At 40.5% G+C, this 22,984-nt stretch overlaps 1 protein-coding gene across 10 annotated transcripts in view; it reads left to right on the top strand.

Annotated features, from left to right (window-relative positions):
* Window positions 1–7,144, top strand: part of ZMYM2 (zinc finger MYM-type containing 2) — an 85,026-nt gene extending 77,882 nt beyond the window's left edge. For all 10 annotated transcript variants that reach the window (XM_069013965.1, XM_069013935.1, XM_069013954.1 and 7 more), the window contains 4 exons: window positions 1,800–1,914; window positions 3,010–3,261; window positions 3,623–3,743; window positions 6,301–7,144. In XM_069013965.1, the coding sequence (XP_068870066.1) occupies window positions 1,800–1,914; window positions 3,010–3,261; window positions 3,623–3,743; window positions 6,301–6,493 (681 nt within the window). In that variant the 3' untranslated portion in view covers window positions 6,494–7,144. The remainder of the gene's footprint in view (window positions 1–1,799; window positions 1,915–3,009; window positions 3,262–3,622; window positions 3,744–6,300) is intronic.
* The last annotated feature ends 15,840 nt before the right edge of the window (window positions 7,145–22,984 follow it).

The following is a 22,984-nucleotide window of genomic DNA, read 5'->3' as shown; positions in this document are numbered from 1 at the left end:
CTGCATGGTCAGGCAGGCATCTGGTGGAGAGGGTTCATCTAGAGGAAGGTGTTAGCCTGCTGTGCTCCGTTGTTGCATCATGGCCTTCATTCTTTGTCCCTAATTGGGATTATTGGGATTACTGGGATTTGGGGTTTGGTTTTTTTTTCCTTGTTTTTTGTATGTCTGGTAATGGAGTTGTTTGGGCAAAATTTGGGCTGATAGAGTTTAGCAGATGTTTGTCTGAAGGTTGGGCAAACAAAATCGCTGTGGGCAGCAATCCAGCCTGTTCTTCTCTGCTGTGGGATTCAGAGACATGTCCAGTTCCTTCCCATGCACTGCTGTTCCGATAGAGCTCCTCTCAGGTGGGAATGGCTTACACTGATCCTGCCCCTGTAGGATTTGTAGAGCAGCAGAGCACAGCGTTGTGGTTTGGGAATGAAGGTTTGCAGGTTTGGGGGATAGGTTGGAATCTGCCCTGCTGCACAGCATTGTCCTTCTGTAGACTCTGCGGTGCTAGTGGTCCAAGGGGCTTCACACTTCTACTGGGGATGCCAGGGTTTAGTCAACACTTACTGTGAACCAGGAAGCAGAAGTATTTGTAGATGAGTTCTCACAGGTCTGCATGTGAGTTGGTTTTGAACTGGTTTTCAGTCTTACTTCATTTTCACTGCCAGCATTCAGTGTGATTGTTTAATGCAAACTGGAGAAAAAGAAAAATACATGGAGAAAAAATGTGCCAGAGAACAGAGGGGCAAACACCATGAAGCTTTTAGTAAGCTGTATTATCTGGCTTAGAATTGCTATATAAAATCAAAACCAGTGTATGTAGAAACAAGCACATTTGGGGGAATACTGTGCTTTGAGGAATTAGTTAAATGTATCATATAAAATAGTTATCTGGATGAAAATGTAGTTGAAAACCTGTGGGAAGTGTACTCATCCATTTTTCTGTATTATATAATTAAGTGCAAAGATAAGGAAGCCAAGATATACTGAACCATGATCACCTATTATAAATGAGTGTTGTGTTTAATGTGATTTCAAGTGTGGTACAGAAATAGATGCCATTTCAAGAAGCAAATGCGTTTTTTGTCTGTCACTTTTATTGTATTCACTAACAACAGGCATGTTCCTGCAAAAGTAATGCTGAAGTGGAAAATTTAAGAAGCCAATCCTCCCTTTCTTAGAAATGTCTCCAGAGAGAATAATGCCAAATAGTAGTCCTCAGCCATTAATTCTTGGTAAAGGTTCAAAAGAATTTCTGTCTGTAAGGTCAAGGGGGGTAAGATAATTAGATTGCAGAATAGGCTGGCACCTTGCACCATCCTGTCATCTTTCTTGCACTGCTATATATTATTACCACAAATATATGCAGGGTTTTTTGCCTCCCACTTTTGTATTGAAGATGCTTTTGTCACTGTCTGGAGTTCACATTTTAAATGGTAGATCCTTGCTAAATGTGGGTTGGTTTTGGTTTTGGTTTTTTTTGAAGGCCTAGGCGGAGGAAAAGATAAATTGTTTGTGGTTTGGGGTTTTTTTAATGACTCCCCATTCACTGGTACAATGTTGCACAGGAAATCTTAGAGAAAAAATGTTAGTTGCAATTAAACTGTGATTCATATCCAGTTAGAAATTTACAGCATACAGTTATATTGGAAGTAACTATTACCTGTTAGATATTGGAAAAGTAGCATAGCTTTACTTTTAGATACTGTTTTGCAGTACAATGCTTGCACAGTTATAAAAAAAAGAACCCTGTAGCACATGAGTTGTTCTAATCTGGAATTGTAAATACTGTGTCTCTCTCTTTTCTGTAGTATTTATATAGAAGTAATCGAAAAGACAACATATTTATTGATCCAATCTACCAGACATTTGAACAGGAATTAAATAAAATCCTTCGAAGTTGGCAACCAAGCATCCTTCCAGATGGTAATTTTCTTTTTGGTCATGTATGTTTTTCATCTCTTAAATAGTTGTGTATTCTTAAGCATATATATATATATATATATATATATATATATATATATATATATATATGTTATGCATTGTAATAGTAGTTGATGAAGAATTACAGAGATGTCTTCTAAGATTTAATTTAAAACTGTACCTCTTTTTCATTGTCTTGTTTCTGGGTAATCCATGCTACAAGAGTTGTTTTAGCCACTGACTGTTAAAATTGACTATCCATTTTTAGGAGAGAAAGTTTAAAATAAGCTCTTTGACCTGTAGTTTTTACCTGAGCTGAACATACTTTTTTGCCCATCTTTTTTCCCAGACAGAAGCAGGCAGGCAGGCACTGGACTAACAAGTGATGTATTTTAGCATTTCTCAGCTGGATTAGGAGGACTCTTTGCTGGGAGTCTTCTGCTCAGAAGGATCATCAGTTCATGGAGAAAGCAAATTTTTCCCAGCAGACCAGTGTTGGTGCTGAACTGCAGAATCAACTGTTCTTTTATCTTTCTCACAGTCCTCTCTTGAGTGAGGGCTTGTCCTTGCCAGATCCTTCGCTTTCTTTTCTCAATATTGGCTTCTCTCAGTACAGCCCAGAGAGCCTCTGTGTTGGGCCCTTCCTGTATCCTGCTATGGTCCAGGAGTGCCTTCCAAGTGAGATATCCATTAGTAAAAAGAAAGAAGAAAATACAATGTTTGGAGGCCTTAACCTGAGCAGAATAAAATGAACTCAAAAATATGCTATTTATGATAGAATTAAGGTTACTCCCTTGAATATTCGTTTCTGTGAAATAGCACAAGAGAGCTGCATGTCAGCAATGCTGTTGTAACTAAACAGAAATGTGTTTTCTGTGAAATTGCCTGTAGTGATATTTCCCACTGTCTCAGTGAGTGTCTGTGTCTTTAACAGGTGGGTTTGGGGAGTGTCGACATATAATTAAATAAGTTTATCAGAAGCTTCTGTCATGAGAATTTTGTTACGTTTCACAGTAAAAAAAAAAAATTGATTTTTTTGCACCTTGACAGTTCATGGGCTAATCCATTGTATTTTCTCTAATATTCTTTTTTTTCAAGGATCAATATTCTCTCGAGTTGAAGAAGATTACCTTTGGAGGATTAAACAGCTAGGATCACATTCACCTGTTGCTCTTTTGAATACTCTGTTCTACTTTAACACTAAATATTTTGGCCTGAAAACAGTGGAGCAGCACTTAAGACTTTCTTTTGGCACTGTTTTTAGACAGTGGAAGAAAAATCCTCTAACAATGGAAAGCAAAGCTTGTCTTCGATATCAAGTGTCTTCCCTGTGCAGAGCTGATAATGAAGGTACTATGGCAGTTCAAAATTAGTATTGTAGGAGCATCCACATGGCACTGATGAGGGACATCTGGGCACTGGGCCAGGAGCCAGGGCTCTGCCTTTGCATAAAGTTTAGCTGCTCTCAGCTCCTAGATCTCTAATTGGAGCATGTGGTCCATGGGGACTGCAGGGTCTCGGCGTTAATTTGCACCCACTGGTCTCCATGTGTGACTTTGCTGTGGCTGTGGGTGGCATTTCCAGTTTGCAGATTTGCACAGTTGTGGTGACCACCTTGTGGTACTTGGTGGGCTACTTATGGGGAAGTTTACTGAAAAATGTGAAATAACTTCAAGTTATAGCTTAGATTTTGTTGATTTTCTTCATAAAGATAAAATTGCTACTGGAAAAAGGAAACACGAAGATGATGTGCCAGTATTTGAACAAATTGAAAACACATCTGATCCAGCTAGATGCCCTGTGAAAATGTTTGAGTGCTATCTGTCTAAAAGGTAAGTATGATACAGGGTAATACAGACAGGGTTTAAAGTAAACCAGGTACAGAAAGGAACTATTTTGGTGCAACATAAAATGTGCTCAAGCAAAGGGAAGAGATTGAGATCTTCTGAAAAATACTGAAATGAAAGTATTGAAATCTCCAGTTCTGTGTCTGGACAAGATGTGCAGAAAGTATGGGAACAGTGAAGTATTTCAGTGTTAATTGTCAAGGGCTCCATCTGGAAATGACAATACAATTCAATTTTCTTACCTGGGAATACCAAGTATTTCTGCAGAGAATTGCCAGCAAGGGATCTGCTAGGTTTTGCTACTGAGGGTTTTGTTTGTGAGATCCCCATCTCTTCAGTAAGAATTGGATTAAGACAATGGATTTGCTTCATTCTAAGTTATCAGGCATCTGAAATGTAGATGCTTTTGAGGTACCTAGTGTGGAAGCATGTTTAAAATATTTTGTAGTAGGAAAACTACTACTGGCAGTAACCCAAGTATTTAGAAATAGCTTGTTTCCTTCCAATCTCCCAGTTAATTGTGCAGGAAGGAAGCAGAAATTAGTACATTAAAACAAAAAGCTTAGGCAACTCTTAAAAAAAAAAAAATTTAGTAGCTAAGTGTTTTGGAAGCTTGAAAATGAGATTTCTTGGAAAGTACTTTTCCTTAATTGTAACAGCCATTCAAGTGACTGATTTTAATGTAGATTTTATGTAACTCTGAGGGAAATGTGGAAAAGTGATACCAAGGAAATAAAATCTCCTTGTATATACAACACAATAAATTAACTATGAGACTCAATGTGTGTTAGGAAACAGCACTGTAGTCTTAAAGGTGAAGAATGAGCTCACACAGCATCAGCAGAAGTACTAGCATGTGATGTTACAGAGAGAAACAAATGAAGAGTAGCTTGTGGTCTGTTAATGCAACCACCTGTTTTTCATAAACTTAGTTAATTCTGATTGTTGCAGGGGGATTTTGCCTTCACTCAGTTCTTTCATGATTTGGAGAGGATTTGTCATTAAAAAGTTGGATTTTTGGACTGAGTTACACAGTCACTGGGGGAGAGACCACATAATTTTTTTTTTCTTTAGTAGGAACATTTCAGCTTTAGGAAAAAGAGTGCTCTTAAACCCATTTGGAACATGATTTATGATGTGGTTTCAAGCCATGCTGTCTTGCAGACATTGGTCACCATTGTTAACTAAAGCAGCAGACTGCTTCTCCTGGTTTTGCTTCTAATTTTATTGAAATAATTTTAATGGAATTTTTAGCTCTGTAAAAACTATTGTAAAATTTTAGGTAATGCCAGCTGTTTGAAATATACTTGGCAACCACTGGACAGCTGCAGCTGAAATTTCAGGATGCTTTCATTCATAGCTATGAAATGTTGTACTATTGTCTCATTATAGTCTCAAACTGCACAAGGGGGGGTTTAGGTTGGACATTGGGAGGAATTTCTGCACAGAAGGGGTGGTGGAATCACCGTCCCTGGACGTGTTTAAGGGAAGACTGGATGTGGCACTCAGTGCCATGGTCTGGTTGACATGGCAGTGTTGGACTCGATGATCCCAGAGATCTTTCCCAACCTAATTGATTCTGTGATTCTATGATTGCTTGTTGCTATAAAGATACTGTTGTTTCAAGAAAGTAGGGAGGAGTTTAAAATATTTAAATTATTAGAATATCTTAAACAACCATATTTTACTTCTTATGTGACTCTTAATCTGGTTTATGTGAGAGCCAGCAATCACCCCAGCAGGTGAAGAGCAGCACCTGAAATCTTATCAGCCAATTTGGGAAGGTGAGCTGGTAAAAATCCTTCTTTTTACTGAAGAAACATGACATAGAGTTGACTCCTGAAGTCTGCAGTATTTGTGAAGGAGGGAGCTTGAGTGAGCACTTGCACATCCAGAATTGAAAATTCTTTTCTGATACTTGCCTAATGGATGAACTGCTAGAATTTCCTTAAAGAAGTCTTCTCTAGTGTCTCAGAGGATGTTTCTGAGCTGGATGAAACTCCATAGTATAGCGGGTAAGGAATTAAGGGATTAAGATTTACAACAACCAACCTTGAGGAGGAGGAGGGATTTTAGATGCTTGCATTTCTGTGCATCTCAGAACTACCATCCTTGACTTTTCAAGGAAACCCCAGGCTCTACATTCAGAGGTAGCTGTGTCAGCCAGTGATTGTGTGAGCAATTACTGATGTCAGTGTTGGGCCTCTTTGCAAATCATGGAAGGTACTTTCTGGTTTAGCAAGTCCTGGATCTGCAGGTTATTGAAGAATGTGTCGTCTCTTGTGTGGTTGCTGAGTCCCAGGTATCTGGGACTCTGAGGATGTGGGGCTGGCTGGGCTTGGGCCAGACCTGGCACAGCTCCTTCCATCAACAATAGCACATTTCTCCATGTTATTCTTTTTGGGTTGGTTGGTTTTGGGGTTTTTTTGTAACTTGCCGAGGTACAGTTAGAGTTTTGTTTGTGCAAGATACTGGAACTGCTAACGTACTGTTTTGTCCTGTGAGGCTGTGTTTCTAACCCCCTGTGTTTTCCTCCTTGTAGCCCACAGAATCTGAATCAAAGGACAGACATGTTCTATCTGCAGCCAGAGTGCTCCGTGTCCGCGGAGAGCCCCATCTGGTACACTGCCACTTCACTGGACCGCAACACTTTGGAAAATATGCTCGTACGGGTTCTTTTAGTAAAAGATATTTATGATAAAGACAATTATGAACTGGATGAAGACATAGATTAAAACAATCTTCCAAAAACTGTCAAGAAAACAAACAGCATTAGATATAGTCATGCTGCTAGACCTTTACTACGGAAAACATTTCAAGTTTACCCTTTGTTTTATGAGTTTTGTAGCAGTGTGTACCTTCACCCGGGTATTACCATGTAAATAGTTTGTGAGTGAAAGTCTCCATTATTCTGCGTAGTGGTTTTAGGATACATAACAAACACATTTCAGATTCTTTTTTAATTATTTATTTGGTTAGGTATGTTTGTAACTTTTTACATTGCAAAGTAGGAATGAGAATGTGCCATGTGTAATTCTTTTTCCCCTTGTAGTAAGTTACATCCATGTTGCACAACTCTGCTGTTGGAAGCTCCCTTGGAGGAGGCTCTTTTAATGGCTTCTTAAGCCAGATGGTTGTGTTTGGGTAGCACTACTAAAGTTTAGAACTTGCTGTGTCTTTCAGAATTTTTAAATGACTTGTAAACTAATAGGTTTTTTTACTTTTTAGTTACTGAAGCCTTATAAGGTTATGTAGAGAGATTCCATCTTATGTACCAAAAATAGACAAAGGAGAATGCTGTCCATATTGGTGTACTGTAATGTGAATCTTTTCTGGTGAAAACATTTTTTTGTTGCCCTTATTAAAACCTTAGTGTCCTTTCGTTATTTGTGACTCTCTCTCAATTGCCCCCACAAATAAAATATATATGTAAAAATAAATGAATATAAGCTTAGAGCATGTGGTCATCAAGACATGTATTTTGTAAAAAAAAAACCTAAAACCAAAAGCCCCTCAAAAAAAAAAAAAAGGAAAAAAAAGAAAAAGGAAAAAAAAGAGATGTCTGATGACAATGCTGTATAATCTTTTTTCATCTTTACTTTTCCAATCATAAATGCCAGTACCTCATATTAATGTAAATTTGTCCTTTGTAGCCTTATAGAAAGGGGGTTCTATGCCATATTACATGAAGTAATATGGTATAGTAAATTTTTAACTTCTGTTTGTCCTTGCATTGCTGTATTTAAATACAGTCAATACTTGACTATGGGTGGGAAAATTCTTTTAACTAATGCCTCCATTCAAAAGCCATATGAGATGTGAAGTTGCAACAAGTCGAAAGATAATTTTTCTTGAAGAAAAATCCTTTCATTTGCTCTATATCCTTTCCTTGTGCTTACTTTACTTAAATAGTCTGATTTCAAGATACATGTTTAAATGCTCAAGTTTTGTTATTTGCTCTTATTTAACTGATGCAAACAATATGGTGGTTCAAGCAATGGTTTTGCTATTGTACTGAAAAAATGTAGTAGAATATTCTACTATAAAGTACTCATAAGCTTAAGTCTCTCCTAAATGGCATTAATTATCTGCTGAGAGGAATAATCTACTAAAGGAGAAACTTTGTATATATATTACCACCTGAGGATTTATTTCTTGCAAGGGCTGCATGGCTTTTTCATTTTCCGTAGCTTAAAAGAATGCACACAAGGATGCATCTTCCTATATAGATAAATAAAGCTTCAGTTGCTTTGTTTTGTTAAACAAGTTTATTTAAATTTCTGCAATTCTGGTGTGTCTGTGAGTATGTATTAATTTTAGATATACCACTATTTCAAGTGGAGATGGAAATGTACATGTTTAATTTTTCATTTCTTTCTGGTGGCATTACCTTTCCTGTGAAATCAAGAAATACAACACAGCACCAGTGAGTAGATCACCAACAGCTGCAATGCACTTTTCCCTTTATGAGTGAATACGTAAGAATTTAGTTCATTAACACTTGTGCTTTTTTAAACAGCAGCCATAGAATATGCCCATGATACATAAAAGGGGTGAAATCAGGAATTGTAGTAATTGTTTTGTTCTGGCTCTCCAGCTTTTTTAACACCTGACTTGACCATAAGTTAAATTTACATGTGTGAATCATTGCTAATTACCTGCGTAAAATGAAATTTGAAATATTTCATTTAAACATAACTTTAAGTGTTTTGATAAATAGCAGTAAGGATCACTTGCACCCCCCTCTCTGTAGTTCAGACTTTGGGTACTTCAGCAGAGGCATCAATTGCTCCCTGATTACAAGAGTGTTTAATCACAAACACACTTTTGTGAAACTGCAAACCTTCAATGTGAAGCTAAAAGTTAAGTATATGTGTTGGGTGTTCTGTCTTAAGCAAGAGTTTTAAATTCTTGTTCTCAAAATCAGATTAAAGCTATTTCTTAAATAGTAAGGTCAGACTTTAGTATGGCATGTGGAACAATCTGTAGGCATTTTCAGCATCAGGAGGAGATAATTAATGCTTCCTAAATTTTATCAGAAACCACATTATTGTCATAAATCCTTCCCTTTTCTACCCAAGATTCATCTGCCATCAGTAAAAATATCCAAGTTGGGGTTTGAAATAGGCATTTTTATATAGAGATCCATGTTGGAAATACAGAGACGGTTGTCAAGAAAATAACTTTTATTCCAGAAGATGGAGCTATTCCATCATCAGCAATAATGTTTTTCAAGTCATTCATGTGTTCAGATTGAACATTGTAAACTGCAGAGATATTGCAGTCAAGTCTGCATCATGGTTTGATGTATGCATTTTATTCCTAAATTTGAATGGTGATGCAAAATGCAATAAAATACCTTAGTTCTGAAAAAATAAAGACATGCAATTTTATAATAATTAGGAGTTCAGGGCAAATCCTTTTTTTTTTCTTCATCAGAACTGTCAGCAGCTGGGCTAGAACAAGGTTGGTGTTGAGGAATTACATGCGCACTGCTGTGCAGGACAAAATATGATGCCCTGTTCGACACAGGCACACAGCTTTCAGGTGGTGATGTGTGTAAGAAACCTGCCCTCACTTTCCTCCTTAAGAGGGTGTGAAGTGGCACCTTTGCTGTTGTGGCCATCCCTGTGAGCTCTGTCAGAGCTCTGAGAAATGTAATGTGGGGACTGCACCACTCTCTCCACACACAGCCCTGCACTCCAGTCCTGGCAGGGTTTTCCTAACTTCGCCAGTTGTGCCAACATGTGCTCTGTATCTCCTTGCTGTCGGATCAAGTTTTGAACAATTCCCAGCTGAAGTAGTACCCTTAAGACACTAAGAAAGTTAGACAGCAGCACTAAGAAAATTACATAGAAAATATAGTGTGAGAAACAGTGAAAAATTCATGCAGTGCAGAAAACAAATTTACTTTGTTAGTCATCTTTTTTATCTCTGACTGTGTTCAGTCAATGAGAATAATGCAGCTTTTTTAAATTAGGGAACTAAGCATAAATTATGACAGTTGATTTTTATTGAACAAGAGGTTGTGGTTGTGAAATAATTTCACTGTATGCAATATTAATTACCTTTAAAGTACTCACACTGGGATGCTACAGTGCAGCAAAATTTGTTTTCTTAGTATCTATGACTGTCTCATGAGAGGCTGTATAAATAGGTGGGGAAAACAGAAGAGGTGGTCCATAAACCTTGCAGTCCCACAAGGAGGTGGTGTGTGAGATGGAAGAGAAAAAGGCATGAGTGGTGGTAGGAACTCATCCCATACCCATTTGTGCTGACCTTTTTTATTATATAGGAGGGTTTTTTTCTGTTACACTTTCCCATTTTTGTCTGTTACTGTTAGGAACAGCAGTTAAATATTTTAATTTCCATTTTTTAAAGTATCCACTGTTCAGTTTGTTGCACTCACGTTGTGCATTATATAATGCACGTTATGTGCAGGACTGGGTATGTTGCAGAGTAAGTGGAGTGGGAGCTTAAGTTACTGAGATGTAAGAGGGTGTTTGGTCATCATAGGTGAAACAAGTCTCTGGATTATAACACCAAAGCTTAATGATGTTTTGGAAACATTGGAAGTTTGAGCTACCCTTTGTTTAGGGTTAGAACTAAACCACAGGGTTTGTGTGTCTTGTGAGGGTTGTGAGTGTGGCCTGCTGTCCCCAGGGGCTCAGTTATATGTGGCAATTTCCCATTTCCCAAGTGAGAAATAAATCTTTCCTCTGGCAGCTTTGAATTTGAAGTGTTGAAACCCAAAAGCCTCGGCACACAGACCAAGCACTTGGGACCAGCAAGTGATGGGGCAGTCGCATTGAAGCTCAGGCTGGTGTTTGTGTCTGTGACGCTAACGAGTGTCTCTGACCCGCGCGGGCACAGCAGGCCTCTCCTGGAGGCACAGAGGGACGTGGGGATCGGTGCCTGCTCATCGCGCTGCTCCGGCTGGACCTGGCAGCCCCTGGCAAGCAGCCCGGCCTTGGGAGTGCCCCAGCCATCTGTGGGCACTGGTGGGCAGTGCTCCCGCTCTCCTGCTCGCAGGGATAGGGCCTGCACCACGCCAGGGGGGTCTCTTGTGCTCTTTGCTTTGCTCTCAGGGAGCTCCCAGTCACTTCAGGGTTCCTTGCTGTTGGTTTACGACGGAAAATGTGTGACTACTGTCAGCACTCCCCAGCCGCATTCTCCGCTCAGTTCTCTCAGGCAAAATACCAAAAAGGATTTGAGTGGGATGCTAGTTGTAGTAAAGCGCACTGGGATGCAGGGGAAGAGGTATGTGATGGTCACTAGACAGGCTAGTGGCAAGAGAAGTGAGCAAATGCACAGGGAAACAGGACAGAAAAGGTTGACTGTGTCCACTTTGAACAACTACGAGAGTTTAAAAGCTGCTGGTTTAATATGTACTTTCTGATGAGGCCTTCTGAGCTTCTGACACCTGTTACAACTTCCTACGTAGCCTGGCTCAAAGCTTTTCACCCAGCATTGCTGTATGCTTGGTGGATGTGGAAAAGAGGTATGTATTTAAAATGGTTTAGTCTGGCTAGTTTTATTTTCAGGAAATTGGTGTGCTGGTATTTCCAAATACATATATCTAGAAAATTGTTTCCTCACCCAAGAACTGGTTATCTTTATGGCATAAAGCTACTATACAGCAGTCATGCATGGCACATTGGCAAGTGCATAATTTGAGTCAGGAAGGATGCAGTTAACTCTCTGTATTGTGTCCCAGGTACTAGTGAGGTATTGCAGCATTTGTACTGATTGTTTCATGAAATGTTTTTCCATCTCCAGTGTGCTTCCCCCCCCCCCTTTATTTGTGTTTGGTTTTGGTTTGGTTTGGTTTTTGGTGTGTGAAATGAAAGAAGAAAATCTCTGAAGATACCAGAGTTCTTGGAAAAATCCTTCAAGGACACCATCAGCCATTTCCTCTTTTGCTGGCAGGAGGATATGAGATGTGACTACTGTCAAGGAGCCATAGAGTAGCCCTCTTGTTTGTCATAGCTAGGAAAAGCAGAGCAATTCCTGCAGATGTTCACCAAAAACAAATAGAAAAAAAAATAGAAGATCAAGCTCAACTTTTATTTCCTATTCAACTACTTTTTCAAATTCCAGGAATGTGAGTATGAATGAGACGTGACCATGATCTGAGTTTTGCTTTCTCTGAATGTGGCGTTTCCCAGAGAGGTGGCGTGTGGTGCTTGGTGAGGGCCATTCCTGGCTGCCACCCTGCCTTGGGGCAGGGGACAATATCAAGGCAGCAACAAAGTTGCTGCTTTCCTTCCTGACGTGAGAGCTGAAAGCTTCCTAGAATTGTTGCCCAGGTTTAAATTTTTCCTGTATATTACCTGCCTCTGTCCAAATGGGTGTGAGCTTGATGGAAGCGCAGATACTGAAAATGCATGTCCCTCTGTCACTGGGTGCCTACAGCTGTGCAGGAGGTGAAGGCTTTGGAAGGCAAAGCCCATGGATGCCAAGCAGAAGAGACAGTGGTTTGGACTTGAGAGGTCTGGAAAGAACAAAATGTAACATTAAACCAGCTCCTTCTTTGAGTTATGACCGTTCCTGGGTTTCAGGTTGTATATTAAAAAAAAAAGGTTTTGGTGGCTAGGTCTTCCCAAGCAGGAGAGCAGGCTGCTTTGGTTTCTCTCAGAAGAGCTCCTCAAGGATGGGTCTTCTGCCCAGTACAAGGAGAGTTAGGTTTATTAGCATCTTCCTCCTTTATTTATGTATTTGATTATTTATTTACCAGAATAATTGTTCCTGGTTCACAGTCACAGAAGAGGGAAGTGTTCAAAACATGAGTGGGTTGTGTCATGTATAATGTGCCTAGGTACTTGCAAGTACCTGCTCTATTCTGGTTTTATACTAAAATTCTGGTTCATGAAACTTGAAACCTCTGTGTCCTGTCAGGCAAAGGAATGAGAACATCCCTGTCATCTGTGTAATTTAAACTGCTGACATTTCATTTGTGCCAAAACACTGAAGGTGCTTTACCAGTTTAAAATATGGAAAATAGTTTTATTTCTTAGTATGTTAGCTGAGTAAGTCACAAAGATTACTTCCAGTCATGAAGGTTATTTCTGCTTTCAGCATGCATATATACAAGGCAATATGTGTAGTATTTGCATTTCTAGTCTTTAATTAATCTTTATTTTTTAAATACCCTACTTGGAAGTGAAGAGAGAGCTTTTCAGCTCAGAATAAAGCTGTGTCACTAAGGCAAAGGAAGGGGCCCACCATCACTGCAAAATCATCAGCCTCAGTACCTGTGGAAAAAAACTAATTCCAAAAATCTCTCCTCTTCATTATATCTTAAAATATTTTCTATTTGTCTTTTCTCCAGCTCCAGATGTGACATCCACACTAGTATGTAACAACTCTGTTATGGTAATCAAAAGAATAAATACATGAAGATTTATCATCTGATTTCTATTAACTTAAAAAATAAAGCTTTTTTTTGTTCCCTTTTTCCCCCCTGATGAATTCTGTATCAGTGACCAACAGGGATTAAAGGTGAAAGTTGTAAAACAATAAATAAGAAAAAACAAGTTTGTAAGAGAACAGGAGGAAGAGCAGTCTTTGGCCCTAATGTGAGCTGAGGGAACTGAAAAGGCCTTTGAATTCCCTACCAGTGTGTCTTTTCAGTTCAGGTTGGTTGGAGGATAGAAGCCCAGGCTCCTTTAGCAATGGACAGACTTGTTCACATATATGTTCCTGTATCTTGGACAGCTCCTACTGAAGCAGACATCTCTGAGGACCTTCAGGCAGGAAGTATTATAATAAAATTCCACTTCATCCCCACAGGTGGTGTCCAACGTGTATTTTGGCATATTTAAAAAGAGTGTTCACCCTCAAGGGAGGGCTTTCTGATCTGTATCATTGGTGTCTCGTCAAGATGCAAGGTGGTTTCTTCTCCAGCTTCAACTAGAGAATCCCACAAATGAAGAGAGGAGGAGGTTCAGTAACTCCTCACATCAACTAAATCTCCAGAACCACAGGCCAGTGGTGGGTTACGTTTCAGTACCAGAATAAGAGGGAATCCTGTGAAATACCAGGGATAGCTCAGTTTGTTAGAGAATGGTGCTAATAATGCTGAGGTCATGTGTTTGATCACTGTATGGGCCATTCACTTAAGAGTTGGACTCAATGATCCTCGTGGGTCCCTTCCAACTCAGAATATTCAGTGGTTCTGAAATTCCTTGGTGGCTCTGCAGTCAGTTTAACAAGGGGCCAGATTTAGTGCTGCAGCTACTGAACTTACTAAGGACCTGAGCACAGCAAAGGCATGAAAGGGATTTTCTGGAAGAAAGGCTGAATGATTTGGACTGTTTGAGCTCAATAGAGAGGAACTAAATAGCAAGGGATGTTAGAACAAACTGTTGAGCAAAAGAAATAAAAATCAACAAGAAGAGCAATGCCTCCTTCACAGTGTTTTGTTATTCTGCAGAAATCCATTGGGATGGGATCTCTGAGAGGAGGAACACTGCTAAGTCTTCTGTGTAAGGGTGGATGTATTTTTGCATCAGGAGAGCCACCACAGAAATAATGTATAGTTTCTTTTTTTAAAATGCAAGACAGTGACACTTCTCTCTTGTTTGTTTGTTTTAAGCAAGTATTCTACCTTCTTCTACTCCTTCAGCAGCATCTTGGGACAGATTTCTGCAGGTGAGCAAAAAGAGCCTCAGGGAAACAAGATCCTCTATGAGTTGTCCTGTGCTCTGCCTTCCCAAAGGTATAGTTGTTACCAGTATAGCGAAGGAGGTTCCTAATTAAGGGGAAGTTGTGTCTTGCTGCTGTCATCTTCTGAGATGAAAATTACCAGGAGGAAAAAGATTTCTTAGTGCCATTGTCATCCTCACTGCCACCATGTACTGGAGATGCACCAATGGGGGCTGCTTTTGGTCTGGTGGAGGAGGCTGGGGGCTGAGGTGTTGCCTCCAGATGTGCCTGTCCTGGGAAACACCTTGCCAGCCCAGTTTGTTTGCTCTGGTGTTTGGCTGCTCCTGTTCCTTCTCACTAATAGAGTAATTCCCATGTCCTGCTGGAAAATGTCTCAGTTGCAAAGAGTGAAGCAGTGGCAGCTGCACCAGCCATGCCTGAGAACTCCTGATTGTCATGCCTCTGGCAGAACCCTGCCAGCGCCCCTAACTGGTGTTCCTGCCAGACCCTAGGAGTGCATGGTAGGGATAGGGTATTTGACATAAGCTGGCTCATTTGAATGCAGCTCTGGAAGCTCTGCTACAACCTGTTTTTGTGTGACTCTCAACTTCCCAGCAGGAATCAGCATTCAGCTTCCCAAACTGTATCTTACAGAAAACGCAGGTACCAGGGAGAGTTCTAGGAAGCCTTTAAGGGCTGGGGTTGCTTTTTCTTTGAAAAGGTTTTGAAATGAGCATTTATAGCCCATTGTTTCTAGTACATGACAATCACTGCTGAACTGTTGCTAGAGGAATCAATAGATCCAAACTTCCTGCTTCAGGAAGGTAACCAACACAAGAGTGAGACCATGACTATAGCATGTCTGTAAAGGTCCTGTGGTTTCTCCATCTGGTTAAGAAAGGTGAAGAATTGCCAGGGTGAAAGGAAGGACTTAACCCAGGATGCCCAGCAAGGTATCTAGTAATTGGGTCCAACTCAAGAAAACCAAATGTTTTCATCAAGACAATATTTCAACTTCTGAGAAAAACCTTATTTAGGTACAGCAAGGAGATCAGGCACAGAAAGCCAATCTTTTCATGAATTGTTTTCAGCCCACAAGCAACTGGGTTTGCATCCAGTTCTGGGGTCCTCAGACAGGAAAGGCGTAGACCTGTTGAAGCAAGTCCAGAGAACTATGAAGATGCTCAGGGCTGGACCACTTGTCCTGTGAGGAAAGACTTAGAGAGCTGAGGTTGTTCAGGCTCTTAAGGAGAGCTTGAGGGGGCTTATTGGAAAGATGGGAACAAATTTTTTTAGCAGGTCCTGTAGTGATAGGACAAAGGTAACGTTTTTAATTTAAGAGAGAGTCGATTCAGACTGGATATAAGGAAGACATTTTTTACAATAAGGGTGGTGGAACACAGGCTACCCAGAGAAGTGGTAGATATCTCATTGCTGAAAGATTCACAGGTTAGGTGGGGCTCTGAACAACCAAATGATTCCATGATTCTATTATTCTAAGCAGTTTATCCCACTGGGATCACAAATGTTGGTGAATTCTGAGCACGTGTAACACACCTGAGACAAATTAACATTTTTCTTTCAACAAAAAAAATATTTTCAAGCTAAGCATTTTGTGTAATAATTACATTTTCCCCCCAATGCCAAACAGTATTTCTTAAATACAAAAATGCTACATGTCTTTTGGCCTTTTTAAGCTGTATCACCTGCTGCTAAGATGTCCTGACCCAGTGGTGGCTGCAGGAAAGGAGAGCAGTGATAACAGCTTCCATGAGCTTTGTACATAGATCTGCAGGAATGTGATGGTGATTCTGTTTCTCAGTTACAGTAAGAATTAAATCAGGTGTTTTCCCTGCAAAAGGGAATAAAATTAACCCTGTTTACTGTATACTGCTGTAGATATATAAAACTCTGCCAGGTTTTACTTCCATACATCTTGGGTTAGAAATTAATCTGTCACCTTCACAGAAGAAACAATGTATGTCAGCAGGCAGGTAGTTTATATAATGCTACTCCATAATTTGTAGTAATTTTCATCATAATTTTCAGTTGTTCAATGTTCCAAGTGCTCTAAAAGAATCTCACTGGCAGTGCCAGCCGAATTAGCTGGTGATGCATGAGGGAAGGCAGACCACAGTGCAGCCATTGCATGTTTCTCATTGAGGCAAAAAAGCATTAAAAGACAAATGATATATCAGAGCTTTTAGAAAAATATATGCCCTTCCAACAGAAGACAATTGTTTGAAGTCTTTTTCTTTCTTTTTTTGACAAATTTGGTGTTGCTGACAAGACAAGAGCCTTTTTATGCCATTGTGTGAGTTGTCTGAGATGGTCACGTGGGCACGTGCACAGCCAGCGCCTAACAAAGCCCACAGCACATCACTGACACCACATACAATGAAAGCTTGGTGTAACCACATTTTTGTTAACTCTGTGAAAACTCAGGAACATGGACAATGCAGGTCCCAGAGAGTTTCATATTAAAGTGAAATGAGCTACAATAATTACATGGTACAGTTAACAAGCAAAAGATTTCAAGAAAAAAATCAATTTCATTTAAGATTGAGGGGGAAAATACCTAATTTCAGCTCTCTTAACTTTCCTGAATTTTATTTTCAGTGCTGCTGGTTTCCAGGCACATGGATGTGCTGTAATAAAGCAGGGCAAGAAAAAGCCAGTGTTAACCAGATATATTCAAACAAAAATATGTGATTAAAAAGCAGTTGGAGAGTGATGGGAATTTTACGCTGCATGTTTTTCTTTCTAATTTGACAGAAAAGAGAGAAGTGAAGTGAGGCAGCAGAGCACTGCAGGAGGCCTGCAGCCACCCCGAGCCACAGGGTGTGCAGGTGCCTGGTGTGGAGGAGGACTGAACCAAGCAGCAGTGATTTCATCACTGACTCCCTCAGCATGGAAGGAGAGGTGTTGGGAGACCAAGTCTACTTGGAGACCACTGAGTGCGTGGAGATCACTCCACCTAACGTGCACACCCAGCAGCCTAACAGACCAGGTTATATTCATGAAACCAACACATATTCTCTACATTTCTACCACATATGCATTACATTTCCTGAATACATCCATATATGCTAATTATATCTGTGGACTTAACTTGGATATGAGTAGGGGTCTTTTTGAGGGTCTTTGGCAGTTGTTTGGGAACATGCCATTCCCTAAATTTCCCTTTCATGGTTCCAGATCTTCTAACAAATCTTTTCTCCTTGAGAGTATCTCAAATATGTGGTCAGGTCATGGATGCACTTTTCTTACCATTCTTTTCTTTGGCACACTATCTTTGTTTTCAAAACTAAGTAATCTGCTAGTACATATTAATCACTGATATAAGTAAATAAGGAAGCTCTAACTGGCACAAGACTTACTAGTCACAGATGTAGGGAGTTAACACAAAGCCACATTAATCTCTGTCATTTGTACTAAGCACTATATGGTACAAAAATAAGCATTAACCACGGATATAGGGATCAAACACTATTGTGCTAAAGTTAAAAGAGTTTTCCAACATCTTCCCCCACTGCTGCATAGACTCCTTTTTAAAGAAATATAACTTGTTCGGTGCCACTATCATGGAGGCTTGTTAGAGGATTATTTCTGTGATGATAGCCATACCACATCATGTTGTTGTAATAGCCCATATGAGCTTGAGTTTCCTGAGCTGGCTGCACTGTGGCTTTTCTGTATGGCTGCGGGCAAACAAAATCAAAACCGGAAAACAAAAGTAACAGAATTCCCCTTAGTGGCCTGGCTGCTACAGCATATGAGGAGGTTGGATAGTACAATAACTACCTCTGTGTGAGTGCTGGAATGATCATTTAACTATTTAACTACTATTTTTGCTGAATAAATGCCGATTCAGTGATAAAATAGCACCAGTGGGGGTTGGATTCTGGAAGAAACAGCAGATCTCTGTGGTAGCCAGCAAAAGGATCTGGATTTGGTGGGCAGGTTCCTTTCCCATGGGAAGGGAACCTCTGAGAGCTGCAGGAATGGTCACACTGATTCCCACACCTGACCCTATTCATGTGTTACCCTATACATGCTCCCAGGTGTGAGCAAAATGGGACAGCATTTGACTGGCCGAAGGGGCTGGATCCAGGTAGGAGAGCTGAGGTTCAACAGGACTGTGAAAACTATGCAAAGGCAGTATATCATCAGCCACACTGGAAGAATAAAAGAGATCCACTATAAGGCAGTCCTGCAAAATGAACTTTAGAAGATATAATGAAAAGTATGTTCAACAATGTAAAAAAAAAGTCCGTGGCAGGATAACTAGTCTCTGCAAAATGAGCAGAGAAGATCTTGTTTAAATTTGAAAACCTGAGCAATGTCCCCCATGCGAGATGTAAAATACTTTGGACTGTGGGATATCTCATGGTTTTTTCACACAAGGGAGTTTGTACACATTTTTTGAGGGCTGTGAGAGATCCGGGGAAAGCCTGAGCCTACCTTGTTTTTGCCAAGTGAAAAAGAGGCCACTAGGACAGACTGTCTCTGCGTCACAGAAAAAAACACAAGCAACTGAGAGAGGAGGAACACGCCATGGAGTAGGGCTTCAAAAAGAAGAAACTGAATCTGTGATTCAGATTGATTGGGGGTTTTTTCCCTCAGGAAGGGGAACCACCTGGATTTCAGCAAAGCTGGAGAAGATTTGGTTCAGAAGATGAGTTAAATTGGCTGAGCCAGAGGTGTAGCTTGGAAAGGTGCAGATGGATATGTTTGGGCCCAGAAGCAGGGTATGAGGGCAGGGGGATGTCTGCAGCCTCACCACTGTGCCACACCATGTATTTGGCCATCAGCTTTCATTCAGACCTGCTACTGTGAGGCTATTCTAAATATGCTAAATAAAAAAATCAAGACAAAATCCCCAGCCCTGAGGCACTGGGAAAACAATGTCCACAGTGCCCCAAGCCAGCCCCATCGCATGGAGAGGTGGGTGGCAGAGCCCATAGTAAAGCAGTGTGGACATGACAAATAAGGATAACTAAGTGTAAGTAGCAGAGGAGCAGAAATGTCCAGGCTAAACTTCAGGCTGGGATCTCTTTTGAACTTGGGCTTTCTCACTGTATTTCTATCTGGAAGCTCTTGGTACAACACAAGGCAAACAGGCTGTGGTACCAGTCCTTTGGGCTGGAGGTGAAACCCTCCTTCCCCGTCCTGCAACAGGGAGAACTGCCTGCCCTCCAGCGCCAGCAGCAGCCTCCCTGTCCTTCCACTGGCCTCAGGAGCCCTCGGCACAAACCTGCCAGTGGTTCAGCTCTAGCTAAACTGTTTTACTCAACTTCAGACAGCACCTTGCTACCTTTTATTTTCACATTGGTTTGATATGCAGATCTCTTGAAAGATAGCAAAAAGAAAGAGCTAAAACAAGAAAGATCTGGTTTACTTGTTCATATCGCTCAATATAAGACATGAAAATTATTTTCATGTTGTTATCAGCATACCATCTGTAACAAAATTGACCCCCTAAGGTGCATTTTTGCTTTATTATATCTTGATTTCTTTCCTGAGCAGTACATCAATGCTGCATTACCTATTACAAACCTAGACAGAAAGATCTAATCAGTAGCCTTCAACCTTTTGATATTTATCCTCATCATACTCTACCAGTGTGCCAAGAAAGAAAATAAACACTACTAAACAGTGATAGTGCATAAAGTATGGAGATGATACTATATTAAATCAGGTTGTCTTCAGTGGTGTCCTATAGTTCTGTGAAAGAAAGTTCTTGCTCACTGGTTTAGCTGGTCACTTTATTTTAAACACATCAGGACATTTTTTTTGGAAGATGGAGATTTCTATTGAGCAGCGTTGGCCAGACTCCAAATTTCTTCTATTCATTGAGAGCTATAACAGTACTGAACACATAGCTGTGAGTGTGAAAGCAATGTTCACCCCTGCATTTTCGTTTCTGTTCAGTCCTCTTGTCCTTTTAGACAGCATAATAGAAGTGCTGCAGTAAGCAGGGTCAAGTAGGATATGCCAGTGAGAAATGTTAAAATGAGACTATAGGCTGCGATTATGGGCTCTAATGTGTGATGAATCCTTTTTAATCACATGATATGAACTAATGTCACCATTTATTATAAAACAACAAAGTGTTCAGCTACAGGAGGAATAGAATGGATGACAACTGCATTTTTCAATGTTTTGTTTAAGCAAGTACAGTGTGATCTTTTTAGATAACTAGGAAAAACTGAAGTTAAAATAAGTGCACGTATTTCCAGATGGTTTTGGTTAGAACAAGTGTCTTTTCAGGACATGAGGATTTATTCCCTGAAAAGGGGATATGTAGTCAGTATCCACCTGCATCTCCGAGCTCATGTGAAAACTAAACTTGGTTATTATGCTAAAAAAGCTTTTAAAAATTAATTTAAGATGTGTCTTTAGAAAGGTAAATACAAAAATTTTAACTGCAATTCTGTTCTAAAATGATTTCTAATGATTATTTAAATATAATTTTCTTAAGTGATAGACTTTGTTTCATGCCAAAATGTCACAGGAAAAGTCTGAAAATACTGTCAATTTTGATAAATCTTCAACTGTCTGTCCAACCTTCTAGGTACATATACGAAAAAGTATTTCTAGTGTTCAAGACAGTCAAAAAGAATTGTACCTGAAGAGAACATGGTGAGACATTCCAGGGCCTTATCATCATTCAGAAATCACGGTTACAACACTGTTGCCAAAGTGGAGGCCAGGTTGCCCAGCCACCCCAGATCTTTTGCTCTAGACCATAGAGCTGATTTGCTGAATATATCCTGCTTATATTATAACTAATTCAGTTCATTTCTTAAGTAGTTTAATTCATAGGACTAGGAAAGGTCAATAGCTCCTGGCAGGGGGTAGGTGGGAGTATCAGTGGGAAGCACTCATTTAACTCAAATATCCAGCAGCCAGGTAAAATTATTTGATAATAAAACTGGGGGCAGAGTCTCTCTGGATAGCCTTTTAAACTGTTTGGAACTCCTGATTGGAAGCACGACAGCATTGCTATAATTTCCTCTGCCTTCTGTCATCCCAAACCAGACTGTCATGCCTCCCCTCTACACTGCACATCCCTGATTCCTCAGCCTTCTGGAGCAGGAATCTACACTGCTCATCTCATCACCCTGCTCCCTAATAATCAGATTTTAACTGAATGTTGCTATAAAGCTATGGGTGTCCCCAAGACTGGGCTCCCATGACCATGTGTATCACTGGAACCTCAGCACCAGGACATTATTGGTTTGACAGGTTTAAAGTGCATTGATTAAGACAAAAAGTGGCAAAAAAATCTTTGTGACTTGTGCTGTAAAATAGATTTGTAGGAAATGGTTTATAAGTATATGAACCGGGAGATTTAAATTTAGAAGAGGTGTACGTACCATGGTGGAGTGTCCTATGGGGAACGACACTGCAGTGACAAATAGTTTCTTCCATTTCCAGAGCTTCAGTTTCATGAATAAGAGCATGTCACCATTCCTGCACTAACCCTTTCTTAGTGTGTGACCACCTTTTTAGTTTTTGAAAGAAAGTTCTGCCTACTATTGTGTGGCTTTGTTGTTACAGGATCTTTGCTGATAGATGATATAAGCATTGTCAGAGATTGTTCTGTTCCACAGCCTTTCACAGAGTCACAGAAAGATTTGAAGTGACCTCCACAGACCACTTGGTTCAACCTCCTCCTCCAGGAGGGCCACCTAGAGCTGGTTGCCCAAAACCATGCCCAGACGACTGTTGAAAATCTCCACATGATAGAAACCTTATAACCCCTCAGCAACCTGTGTCAGTGCTCGATGACCCTCACAGTAAAAAAAAAGTGTTTCCCAATGTTCAGAGAAAATTTCCTGTGTTTCAATCTGTGCCTGTTGACTCTTCAGTCCCTGGGAAGACTCTGGCTCCATCTGCTTTGTACCTTCCCTTAAGGTATTTATATGTATTGATAAAATCTCTGACAGCCTTCTCCAGGCTGAGCAGTCCCAGCTCTCTCAGCTTTTCCTCCTAGAAGAGATGCTTCCATCCCCTCATAATCTTTGTGGCCCCTTGTTGGACTCTCTCCAGTAACTCCATGTCTCTCTTGTATGGGGGTGCCCAGCACTGGAGTCAGCACTTCGGGTGTGGCCTCATCAGGACTGAGTGGAGGGAAAGGATGCCCTCCTGTGACCTGCTGACAGTGCTCTGCCTAATGCAGCCCAGGATAACATCAGGTTTCCTTGCTGGGAGGGCCCACTGCTGGCTCATGTTCAACCTGGTGTCTATCAGCATACCCAGGTCTTTTTCTCCCAAACTGCTTTCCAGCTGTCTGGTCCCAGACATATGTTGGTAACCTGGGGTTGTCCTTCCCCAGGTGCAGTACTTGGCACGTCTCCTTGTTGAACTTCATGAGGTCCTTGCTGGCCTGTTTCTCCAGCCTGTCAAGGTTCCCCTGGACAGCAGAAAACCCAGTGGTTTATCAGCCACTTCTCCCAGTTTGGTGTAATCTGCAAAGCTGAGAGTACACTCTGCTCCACCATCCAGATCATTAATGAATATGTTAAGAAGATACGCTGGTGTAACCCAGAGAACAATGCTGTTCTCTGGTT

This window comes from Aphelocoma coerulescens, chromosome 1, assembly GCF_041296385.1.
Source record: "Aphelocoma coerulescens isolate FSJ_1873_10779 chromosome 1, UR_Acoe_1.0, whole genome shotgun sequence".
NCBI classification, from domain to species: domain Eukaryota; kingdom Metazoa; phylum Chordata; class Aves; order Passeriformes; family Corvidae; genus Aphelocoma; species Aphelocoma coerulescens.
The sequence above is the reverse complement of the archived record's forward strand: the minus strand, read 5'-3'. Positions and strand labels throughout refer to the sequence as shown.